This window comes from Phalacrocorax carbo, chromosome 15, assembly GCF_963921805.1.
Source record: "Phalacrocorax carbo chromosome 15, bPhaCar2.1, whole genome shotgun sequence".
Taxonomy (NCBI): Eukaryota; Metazoa; Chordata; class Aves; order Suliformes; family Phalacrocoracidae; genus Phalacrocorax; species Phalacrocorax carbo.
The window spans coordinates 14,573,748-14,585,868 of NC_087527.1; the positions used below are offsets into that span (position 1 = coordinate 14,573,748).

The window sequence follows — 12,121 nt, forward strand, 5'->3', positions numbered from 1 at the left end:
CCCGGCCCCTCAGCTCGCCCCCCGGCCGGCCCCTCTGGCCGCCCCGCGGCTCTGCCGCCGCTGTCCCCCTTCCCCTCACGCCTCCATTTCCCGCGGGCTCAGCCAGCCCCGTGAGGGGAGAGCGGGGCACGGAGGCGGTGCGGGAGCCGGCCCGGGGTGGGGGGAACTTTTCCCGGCGGGGGCGGGCCGCGGCACCCCCCTCCTTCCCCCCACTGAGGCGAGGCAAGGCGGCGGCGGCGGCGGCGGGGCGGGAAGAAGGAGGAGGAGGAGGAGGAGGAGGAGGAGGAGGAGGAAGGGGGGGGGCCGGGGGCACGGCCGGGCCTGCGCCGGGGAATGACGCGCAGCTGGCAGCCCTGCTCATGCGCGGCCGGCCGGGCGGTGCTAGCGCCGCGTCCCAGCTCGGGGAGAATGGGGCGGCATCCGGGCAGCGCCGACTGAGCCGCTTCTGGGGGCCGGGGCTGCGCCGCGCCGCGCCGCGGGCGGCCGGGCTGGGGCGGGCGGGCCAGCGCCATCCGGCAGCGGGCGGCGGCGGCGGCGGCGGCGGGGGCGCCGTGCCGCGCCGGCGGGGGGCTGCGAGCCGCCGGCGGCGCCCGGCGAGGAGGGGTCGGCGGCGGCGGCGGGCGGCGGAGGAGGCGGCGGCGGCGGCGGGGGCTGCCCAGGGATTGTCTCGCTCGCTCCGCGGCAAGAAAGTTGGGCGGCGAGCGCGGACGGCGGCGGCGGCCCCCCCGGCGCGGTGTGCGGCGGCCGGAGCGCGGCCCCGGAGCGGCGCTGCCCCCGGGGAGGGGGCGCCGCGCCTGGATTATCCCGAGCTGGGTCGAGCCTCCTGGATCTGCCTCTCTCCTCCGCGCCGAGTGAACCCGAGGTGTCCTCGTCCTGATCCAGATAGATCCCCCCCTCTCTCTCTTTTTTTTTTTTTTTAATTTTTTCTTTTTTTTTTTTTTCCCCTCCTCCCCTCCTCTTCCCGTCTCTGCTTTTTTGGGGGGGGTGGGGGGGGCGGGGGGTGGAAATTTGTCAAGGTCATTCCGTGGATTTAATATTTTTTGTGTGTGTGTGTGTGTGTGTGTGTGTGCGCGCCGCTCGCCCCACCGCCACCGCCACCCAGCCTTGCTCTGTGGATTATCATCGCCCTGGATCCGAGGGTCTGAACAGCAGGATTTTTGTTGTTGATTTTTTAAATTTTTTTTTTTTAAAATTTTTTTTTGCAAGGGCTCCGGGGTTTGGAGAGGGGAAGCGGTGAGTTGGAGGGGGGTGACTTTTCTCTTCCCCCCCTCCCCCGCGCCCCCCCCCCCGCCCCCCCCCACCCCCACGCCCGGCCTTTCTTAATTATTATTATTATTTTTTAAATTTTTTTTTTTTTTTGATTTGCTGCTTCTCCGGCAATGGATGGGAAAATCCGGCAGAGCCGGAGGTCGAGGTCGCAGCGGGACCGCGTGCGGCGGCGGGAGGCGGCGGCCCGCGACCCGCGGAACCAGAGCCCCTCCTCGGGTTCGGAGAAGGAGCCGAGCCCCGGCAAGGAGAACGGCGGCCAGAACTGCACGGCCCCGCGGGGCCCGCCGCCCGCCGCCCGCGCCGCCCGGCCCCCGCGCCGCCGCCGCCGCGAGTCCAGCTCCCAGGAGGAGGATCTCATCGATGGCTTCGCCATAGCCAGCTTCAACACCCTGGAAGCCCTGGAGGTACGAGCGGAGGGGAGGGGGGGGCGCGGGGGGGGGGGCTCGTCCCTCGCGGGGGGAGGGGGCGGGGGGAGGAGGGGGGTAAATTTAAACAACAAAAAAAAAAAAATCGAAAAAGGAAGCGCGGCGCTTTGAGGCTGCTGAATTTTGCAAATAGCAATTAATGTGCATTAATCCTGGTGTCAGCCCGCAGGGGTCTCGGGGCTGCGGTCGGGAGGGTGGCCCGGGGGGTGGCAGCCCCGCTGGCAACTTGCTGCACACCCCCCCCTTTTCTCCCCACGCCCCCCCACCCCCCACATCCCCCCCCTCATCTCCCTCCGGCTCCGGCTGGTGTTAACTATCACTTAGGGCAAGTCGAATGTTTGTTTGGGGTTTTAATTGCCTGGCGGAGGGCTGCGAAATATTCCTGGCGTGTTGGGATGGTCCGGTATTGTTGTGAATGGTGGAGCTTCCCCCCCCCCCCAACCCCTTCCTTCCCCCCCCCCCCGGCTCGTGGAGTTTGTGTTTGCTTTGCCAAAATGTTACTTTATCTGTCTCCGGAGATTGTTAGCAAATGGCTAGTGTTTGACATTTTGTGGAAAAGAGATGTTTAAATGGATAATAATCCCTTGGTTGTAATTCCCATTTTTGAAGTAATTGAACAAATTCTTCATCTCTTGTTGACTGTACATATTTTTCTGGTGTTAATAGGCTGGCAAAAAATATTGCTTGTCTAACTTATTACAAACAATATTTGCTGAGCAAATACTGCCTGCCTTGTCTGAGCTAAGTTAAGCAGAGCAGGAAATTTAATATTTTCAGAGGGGCATTGACAAACTAAGACTTTGGCTTTTGATTTTCGTGTTGTTTGTGTACGAGGGGAAGTAGTGAGCTGTCGAGAGAAAGCACCTAACGAGTCACTCGACAGGCATAATAACTTGAATCCCCAGTAAATATGAGCAATCGTGGTGCCTTTGCCCACTTTCTTCGACACACCGTGGCGAAAATATAGGCGAAGTTCTGGGTGCTTTCCCTACTTTGGGTTTCCTGACACTCGTGTACCTATTAACCCGCGTTACGGCGACGGAGGGCTCTGCGCAGGCTAATGGATAATCTCGGGTCTGCCCTGGGATCTCGAACATCTTTGGCTCAGCCTTGGAGGGCCCATTTTGTCTGTGGGCTTTGCTTCTGCCCCTCAGCCCACCCCTCCTGCCCCGCCGGCCTCTGGGCTCTGGCGGCACCCTGGCCGTCGGGAGGGTTTTTTTTTTGGCTCGTACAACCAACTTCTCAAAAGTCCTGGAGGTGGTCCCCGTGCCCCTGCAGGGGTGGCAGCAGCGGCCTTGGCCATCTGCCCTGGCGTCAGGGCTTGGGGAGCCTGGGCTTCTGCTCGGGAGGGACATCTCGCCCCGCAGTCCCGAGCAGCGCTAGGTGTGGAGGTGCCAGCCTGGGAAGGCGATCTCTGTTGGTGACGGCTATTCTTTGGCCTTTCACAGCGTCACTTGCGGGGTGTTGTCCTACTTTGTCCACGCAGAACTGATAATGAGCGAGTGATCGGCTTTCGTGTGCCCCTAAAACAAGCCATGTCTGTATCTTCTTTTTAAATTTTTTTTTTTCTTGGGCATCCTCTTAGTCAAATATGCATCAGCAAATAGGTCCAATTAAACCCCGGAGTCTCCACTGAGCTGTCAGTGAAGAAAGTAAAATTCATCTTCCTGCAGAAATTTTCTACCATGATGAGCACATTATCAGGAAATAGAATTCAAATGATAGCGCAGTCCCTTCGGGGCTGACGAGGAAAACTCCGGGCTTTTCGAATGGGATAAGCCTTGTTATCAAATCAACCAAACCGTAACCTTGATAACAGGGCGCACGAGGGCAGAGGGCGACCTTAAACTTCTGCCACCCCAAAGTACGGCTGTCTGTGGGAGCACTTCTGGGTTTTATTTTTTTTTAAAAAAATTATATACAAGCCTTTACAAAACTTTCCGCTTTCAAACTCTTGCAAAACACTTCGGTACCACCTGAGGTTAATTGATGTCTACCGGATCCGCCGGCACGCAAGAGAACGCGTGCGCCTCGCATCTCGGGTGGTCGTTGGCACCTCGGAGGGAGCAGCGCGAGCAGAACTCACCTGTTTGTTTCAGGGGCCGAGCTGGGAGGTGTGCCGTGGCCCAGGCCCTCGGGGAGCCCCCGTGACCGCGTGCGTTTCGTAAATCCCAGTGGCACTAAAAAGGAGCAAGACGCTCTGCGTTGCGTGGGTTTTCCCGTGTGGCGCTGCCTTGGACCGTGGGTGATGCCTGGCGGGTTGGATGCAGCAGCAAGGGAAGGGGGGTATTAAGGCAAAACTACTTTAAAGCAGCTTATGCCCGTGTAAATGAGCGAAACGGCATCTTGCGCCGTGTGGAGGTGTGCGCTCTAGTGTGCTGGGCTGCGACAGGTGGTTTTCTTCTGCTTTGGAGGAGATTTGCCTTTCAGTGTGGGTTTGTTGTTTAAGAGTACCTAAAAATCTGCTGTGATGGTATTTTGAAAATAAATAAGAATTGAAACCTTCCATGCTCGTGAGGGAGGAGAAAGAATAAGGGTCAGTATGCAGCCTAGAAACAATCCTGCACGAAGAAAGTCTGCTTTATTTAATTTCTAATCCTAAAAGGAGCTTTTGTTGCATATGTGGCAGTTCGTTGCGATCCTTTCTTGTGTTCTTCTTCGAGGCTTGTTTGTCACTTGATGTTACAGTGGGCTGTGATTACGTCTGATGGGCTAGCTAAGCTTTGGGCTTCCCCCTGGAAATTAAATTTCTCAAGGGCTAGGCAGAACTTAATGGTAGAAACATTTGGGAGAGGTAAGGTGGTTTTCTGTTTGTTTTTTTTTTTTCTTTTTATCTCAAAATATTGTGAATTCCCCTTCCCTGCTGAAGAAAATTCTTACCACTGGTGTTCCTGTAAATAAAGGGTGCTTTATAGAATAAATATATACTTCCTTTGCGTTGACCTGGGGGTACGAGCAGTTAAGGTTAATACTGAGGGCTGGCTTTATGAAGTCTCCTTTGGCTCTTTGGCATGAATTTTAAGCATTCTGGATTTTGATTTAACTTATGTGGCAATGTTTCCTTTGGCAGTTGTCGTCTGAAAATATTGCTGCTTGTTTCTGTGATACTTACTTGTGACTTGGCTTACGGATCCCCTGTCCTACCAGCTTTCACGTAGACAAAGTTGATTAAATATTTTTCTTTTTAAATTAAGGAAAAAAGAAATACAAGCCCACAGACAAACCAGCAGCAGGCTCTTTGTGTACATAAGAAGTTAAAACCTCCCCTTTCCCTTCCTTGCTCTGAATCTTCTCGTATAAATCCGGCTCCCACTGGGGTTACACGCAGGTGATGTGTGTGTAGGGGTGGTTTGGGGTTGGGTTCGCTTTTTCTTTTTGATACCCAGCCACCAAACATGGCTTTGGAGTTACCAACCCGGACGCTTAGCTTGCCCTGATCTGCTGGCTTGAGGTGGTCAGCGAGACGGGTGGCTGCTGGAAAACCCTCAGATGATGGTGCTGCCCAGGAGATGCTTCCCGTGCCGGGGGTCAGAACAGCCAGCGGGCTGAGAAACAGGGGATTTCTCGCCGCCTTCCGAAATGAATGGTCTGTATGTGAGCATGTGTGTATATTCATTACGTTCAGACGAAGCTGCTAATTATTCTTGAAGGTGATTGGTGAATCAGAGCGAGAGAATCTAAATGAGTGAGTCGGTAGTTGAGGGCTCTCTCTGATCATAGCTGTTCCTTTCAAGTATGAAAAACAGCGCTAAAAGGGAACTTCATCAGAATGTTAATGAATGCGATCTTTGAGAGCAATTGTTCTCCCAAAGTAGTTGTAAAGACAAGGGGTTGTGTTTTCTTTTTGGCTGTTGTTTATCATTTTTACAGATTCCAGCAAAGCCTTGGAACGCTGTATGGAAATTTTAACTTTCCTGGTGTGTGTGTGTGTGTGTATGTATGGGTTTTTTTAGGAATGTTTAACCTATTTATAGAACCTCGTGGAGAATCCGCTCGCAAACGCGCGTGGAGCGACGCGTTGTGCAGACGTAGATCCCCGAGCTGAAAAGAGGCAGACCTTGACTTCGTGCACGTCGTGCTGAAGTGGTGATGCTGCCCTTACGAGCCGAGCTGGGGCCCAGCTGCATCTGGTCGCAGACCCGAAGGAGATTAACGCTTTGCCCGCTCTTTCTTTTGTTCGTACCCGGGGGTCTGGCAGGGCTAAAATCACAGCCCCTTCTCTGCCGTTTGCGCTGGGGTGTAGCAGAGTTTAGAAAGCCTAATGGTGATAGTAGACTTCTGGACAGAATCCATAAGTTCTTCAGCTGTTATCTTGATAAGGCTGTTTTCACATGTGTGTTGTACACTGTGCTGTTGCTGTTGCTCTGATCTCTCATTGATAAGAAAACCAGTGTATTTAACTGCAGCTTCCTGTTCCGAAGGTTTTGTGCTAGTTCCACTGACCTAGCTACGTAGCTTCTCATTTATCATCATATCTCTGTGTATGTACTTTGCAGCTTAGTTTTTTTCCATAGTTAGTCTTGTGTTTTAAAACAAGTTTCTAGATTTTTAAGTATTCCTGAATTGGCAAGTGATGGTATATCAAGTAAATGTTTCTGATGGCCAGTTATTCCTTAAAAAAAAGGGCTTTTAACCTCAGGAAAGCTAATGATTTTCTGGATGGTGCTCTAAATGCCTTTTGGTTCTCCTGAAGGCTTGTTAGTCTCCATTGATTTGTTCTCCTAGCTGTTGATTTCTTTGCATCTTATCTGAAGCAGGTACTTAAGGTATTTTTGTGCTTGTTAAGGAATAAGAGGTGGTTAAAGCAGAGCTAAACCAGAGGGGCGAGCCTGAAGTACCCGCTCAGTCAGGCCAGGAACCGAGGGGAGCTAGGCTCCCTGCAGACCACCGGTGAGGAAGGATCCGGCTCTTTTGCTGGAGCTGGAGTCCTTTGCCTCATCAGTAAAACCTGCCGGGATGAACGGGCGTATTGTGCAGCTGTCACTGCTTGCTTACCTGCGGCTTGGCTGTGAGAATCACAGGTGAGTTCAGGGGTCACCCTCCTCCCTACCCGAAGCCCTGTTTTTGGCTCACACTGCGCTGGACCCTGTCTGTTTGGGTTTTTTGAAAGATCTCTTGATATCTTAGCAATTTTTCCAAAGTAGTTTCCTGTAGTGTAACTGCTCAGCCTTTCTTCAGCGGTTTGAAATGTGGGGTAAAACGTGAGAGGGAGCCTGCTGAAATGCCAAGTGGACCAACCGCTACAGAAAAATTCAGAAGATAGATTATTATTCATTAAAAATTTGAATATATCATGTGTGAGAAATACAAGGTACTCTGTATTGCACAGGCAAGATTTTTTGATAAGAGATATAATAAAATTACTGTTCCGCTTCATCCAAATAATAGCTGATAGAGGATCCAGATTAATGGATGCTTGCAGTAGGGCATTTGACTCCTTGTCTGGTAAGTACTGAAAACTTTACTGGCCTCTCAGTATGCTAATGAGATGCGCTTTTAATCATTTATCTCGATTATTTCACAGAACGAGACTGACTATCACAACATGACTTTCCGGGAAAGTAACCGTGAAGACGGGAGCCCGGTAGGATGAGATCAGCCTGGCGTGTTTCGCTTTGTTTCTAGATAGATTCCTGCTTGCTCTGCAGAAGGGCTGATGTATCGCAAAACTATACTTCTTCAAAAATTCATATAGGTACAGAGATATGATACCCAGGCTGGAGACAGTTACACTCATATAAAGGGTTTTGGGTGGGCTGGGTTTTTTTCTTTTCCTCTTGGTACCCTCCCCTTCTGCTGCTTTCTGTTTCTCTGCGTGAGGTGTTGAACTCCCCAGGCACGGCCACTGCAGGCTGCTCCCCCCGCGTCAAGCTTAGCTAGAGCTGGTGGGCTTTGCGTGCACGTGGATCTGAACCCGTGTGTGCACCTCGGCTGGGGAAAGTAAGTGCTACCCAGGGATGGGTGTTGCTTCAGCTTGTGTAGCGGCTGGCCTTGGTTTGGTGGTAGAAGTCATGGGGAACTTCGTGTCGTTTGTCTGCGGCACTGTAAGGGAGTACTTGAAAGTGAATGGTATCAGCAAAACTGAAACGCTGTCCTGCTTGATGCAATTTTTTAAATTTTAAATTTATTAAATTAAATTTATTTTTTAAAAAATAAAGATTTGAAATACAGTACGGAGGACGTGCGTCTTGGTGTCAGTTGTATGTGAACATCCAGCTGTAAGTGAGAACAATTTCCAATTCACTGCACTTTAATGCCTCCAGTTTATCACGGTAAAGGTATAAGAGAGTTTTATGTAGGTGAAGTGGCTCTTGCCGTTTAAATATCTTCTGGCTCCGCCGTGCTCGGCACAATGGGGGCTGTGACCGCTCCAGCCATGCTCCTCGCAGAGAGAAGAGTCAGAGCACTGTTGTCCCGCTCCCGTTCCATCTCCTTAAAAAATAGCCTCTTTTCCAAAACTAATGAACTATTAAGAATACCGTTCAGATGCTGAAAGGAGAATCAGTCTTCATGTTAGTAATCCAAAATGTTTAAAATGGCAGCGAGGGTTAAACAGCTCCCGAGCCGCCGAGGCAAAACCAGCCGGCGACCGGCCTTTGGTTGCCGGTCCAGTTCCTCTGGTGCGAGGATTGTGAAAGCTGGGCAGGTACGAACCGCAGCGGCCGCAGGGCTCTCCCTCCCTGCGCCCGGCCAGGCCAGCAGATGCGCCAGCCCTAATGGCAGGGGAATAGGGGCACGTCCGTTTTTGTAGCTTAATTATTTTGCACCGAGTGACTGGATCTGAAGGTCAGAAATACCTGGTGAAAAGGAGCGCGGGGGCAGCTACGTACATAGCGCTTGCGTGATCCAAGATGAATGGAGAGCGTTTGCTTTGTAGCTCTGTCTTGCTTCAAGCCAAAAAGGGACTAAACTTGAACAAAAAGTTGTATCTGCAAGGTCAGTGGTTGGCATGGATAAGGGGATTGAAGGGATCAAAATGATTTCCCTGCACTACTGGCTGCAAAACATGGGCTTATGGCACCATTCCTGTCTCTCCCTTTGTGCTCAGAGCAAAGCTTTTTTAATCTTGTCCTGGCTATGTATAGTTGTGCCACACAGACGTGGCAATTTGAAGTCAAATGTTCTATTTTGGGGACTGCTGGGCACTGTTGGCAGGGCAAGGGAGTTGCGCTTGGGCTCCTCTCGTCTGTCCAAAGCCTGCCTCGCTCTCTTCTGAACAGGTTGTGATAGAGAGGCATTCAGGAAAATAAAAAAATACATATGTCGTACTCGTGCCTGTAGTCTAAACCTGAAGTTTATAGTGTTTGCGGTTGGATGCGTCGCATTTTCTTCCTCTCCAACAGATGTCCTTTCTAAGCTTTGTAAAAATATGAATGTAATTGTTTGGTTTTGGTTGTTTTGGTTTTTTCCCCCCCCCCCAATTTTAAATATAGATGGATTTATCCTGACGCTAGCACATCCCTGATCTAGCCTGTACTTAGTGAGGAGACGCTTAGGTTAGGAGGAAACGTGCAGCCCAAGTTGGGAAACAAATGATAATTTAGGGCTTCTGGCTGTTCAGCGGGCTGCGGCGTGCTGACGGACACCGGGGTCACTTCTTTAACCCCTCCTGCAGGTTAGTGAGGCTGAAGTTTCTTTCCTGGTAGCTCTTATTTGTGCAGAGGGGCTAAAACCCCAAAGAGTTTAAAGAGAAGAAATGTCTCAAACCTCAGAATGACATCGAGTGCATCAGCTAATAAACGCGTTACTGCTGTTGGTTTTGGGTTTTTTTGGTGGCTTATAAATGTCTCTTGCGCTGCTGTCGGAGGATGTGCAGCCTCTTTATTCCACTTAGCCTGAGCACATACTTGCACTCTGGGAGTGAGACTCAAGATAGTATGTAGCTGAGAGATGTTTATGGAATCAGTCAAACTTGATATAAAATAATTATGGTGTTTTGACAGCTTGTTAATAATGTGCAACCATTGGAAGAAACGGAATTACGGTGTTCTTGGTCCTCGATGGAACCTTGGCATTTCTTTCAGATTGTAAAATTAAAGAAAAAATGTGAAAGCCATTAAAATAGTTGGATGTGGTGCCTGGGAAAAATGATGGGCTGCTTAATTTAAAAAAATGCTTCATTCCGGTTGAAGTTCATGGCAGTTCAGTTCTGCCGCTTCCCCGTATCCATCACGGAGGAGGAAGAGGGCTGATGCCCCCCAGATTTGGCTGGGAGAGGGTTTTGGGTGTCGTTCGGTTCTTCATCTTACCTGTGAATGAAGTGGAAGGAGATCCTAGCGAGCATTAGACATGAGAGAAAAGACTTTTCACCTGTAATGACTAAAATCCCCTGAAGTGTTGCCAGCGTGTACTTTAGGAATCATATAATTATATGATTATTGAAAGAGACATAAAAGACCTCATGGCAAAAACCTTAGAAAGGGGGAGGGAGGGAATCTGTATGCAAATGAAGATACACAGAATTTGCTGTCTCTTTTTTTTTTCCTAGTTATTTTTCAGTCCAAAGCTCAGTAATTGCTTTTATGGGGATTATTTAATAAAACTGGGGCATGCAAAGGAGGGAGAAATTGTTCATGCCGTGTCACAGAGCTGGCTTGCAATCCTACAGAGTTGGAGTGAAAATGGATTTTTGAAAGTAAAACTGCAAAGTGGGTTTTCTGCTAACAGAAAATAGCTATTTGTTGTAATGTTATCCTACAATAAAAGTGTTTTGTGGTCTGGCGGTTAGCAGAGGGGTCCGGAAGTCGAGATAACGGGGTTTTCTTTCTGACTCCACCACAAGTTTCCTCTCTGAGCTCTGGGCGAGTCCTTTCATCACCGCCTGCGTCACCTCGGCCGCCGGTGCCATTGCTTGGGTGCCCGGTGGGAGGCTGGATTTGCCGCTCGGGGGCACTGGCTTCACCCCTCCGCCTCGAGGGGATCACCTCTTGTCTGTTACGTGTAACGTGAAACGCACGTGGTGTTTGCGCAGGAGGTGATGGGAGAGCCTCCGCGAAAGGGCTGCTCACGCCGTCGGTGCTTCGGAGACGGGGCAGCATTCCCGATTTTGCTCTGTTACGGGGTGGGGACGTGCTCGCCCATGGTCAGATGCCCCCAGGGATGGGTTTTGCGCGGGTGCAAGCATGTCGCGCTGCGACGCCGCTCGCGGCGGCGTGCTGCATGTTATAACCGGGAGCGAGTACGTGCATCGGTGTCTTCTGGCCTTTATTTGTCGCTTCGGTAGCTTGCAGCCAAAGTCAAAATCTTCCTGTGTGAACCACTAGTGAAATGTTTCCCCTCTGCCTCACCTCAGGTTCATGCGTGGTGTGTGTCTCTCACGTGGGATGTACCGACCAGTGCGATGCCCCACTGAGCGTGCTACGCTCCGGGTACCGCTGCGAGTGTAAAGTTAGTGTGAGATTTGCCTTGGCTTTAGTTCTCTATCTCAGTTAAAATACAGGCCTTGACTTAGGGCTTCTTAAGTTCCCCTAGGCTTCATCAGTCCCTACTCATGCTCTGGATTTATAATCTTGCTTCTCATAGAAGCATTCGTTCATACATTTACTAGGAAACTCTCCTGATGCAGAACAGACCCTTATCTCAAGAGAGGTTTTGTTGTGAGATGGGCAAAAACTGCCTTCCTTTTTTTCTCAGACTTAACTAAAGCACTTGGTGCATTTAAAACAAACATACATACCCACAAAAAAGCCCCCCAAAACAAACCACATCCCCCCCCCCTTAGTTTCAAGTTACTGAATATTTTGCAGGATCTCTCCAGCAAAAAAGAATACCATTTGTTCTGGAATTGTAGTTTGAAGCTAAATAGTACCCGGTTGTGATACGAGTTGGCTAATGTGATTTTTTTGGTGAAAATGATGATGGTTTTCCAACCAGATGGATTCTAGAACTCGCCTGCTATCAGCTCCTCCATCAAACCCCGCGGATGTCTGTGCGTTCATTATGATGTGCACATGGAAATTACATCAAGCAAACCGATAACCTGATGAAAGCCCTATTAACGCTCTCGGGGCAGCCCCCTGCCCCGTGCGTTTGCGGGTGAGGGGTTTTGTTCGCAGCCTGGCCCTGCGGGTACTACATGGGAGTTTGGAACTGAGCCGCGTTCTCAGCTCCTTTCCATTGCTACGGAGGCGGCTGCGTCGGCGGGGCCGGGGTAACTTGTGCAGAGAGAAGCACCATTTTAAGACAACTTCGATACAGGCGCCGATGTTTCTGATGCTCTTTGTCTCGGGAAGAGGGTTAATGAGAGAGAAATGAGAGCCTCTGGGCTGCGCGTGCTCTGTAACTTGATTTCATACAGCTCATGACTTTTCGTCCACAACGTTGGGTGACACTAAGTCACATCAGGCGTGTGACTTATAAAATAAAATTTTACCTGCATTGAGACAAAAGGGCTTTCAGGACTCGATCAGAAAAAGGTTCCTATGCTG

At 50.7% G+C, this 12,121-nt stretch overlaps 1 protein-coding gene across 20 annotated transcripts in view; it reads left to right on the plus strand.

Moving 5' to 3' along the window:
* Positions 1–630: 630 nt before the first annotated feature.
* The window catches only part of FBRSL1 (fibrosin like 1), a 555,176-nt gene continuing 543,685 nt past the window's right edge, over positions 631–12,121 (plus strand). For 18 of the 20 annotated variants that reach the window (XM_064466507.1, XM_064466515.1, XM_064466498.1 and 15 more), the window contains exon 1: positions 631–1,673. In XM_064466507.1, the coding sequence (XP_064322577.1) occupies positions 1,380–1,673 (294 nt within the window). In that variant the 5' untranslated portion in view covers positions 631–1,379. The remainder of the gene's footprint in view (positions 1,674–12,121) is intronic. The other 2 variants (XM_064466502.1, XM_064466519.1) reach the window with 1 other exon arrangement.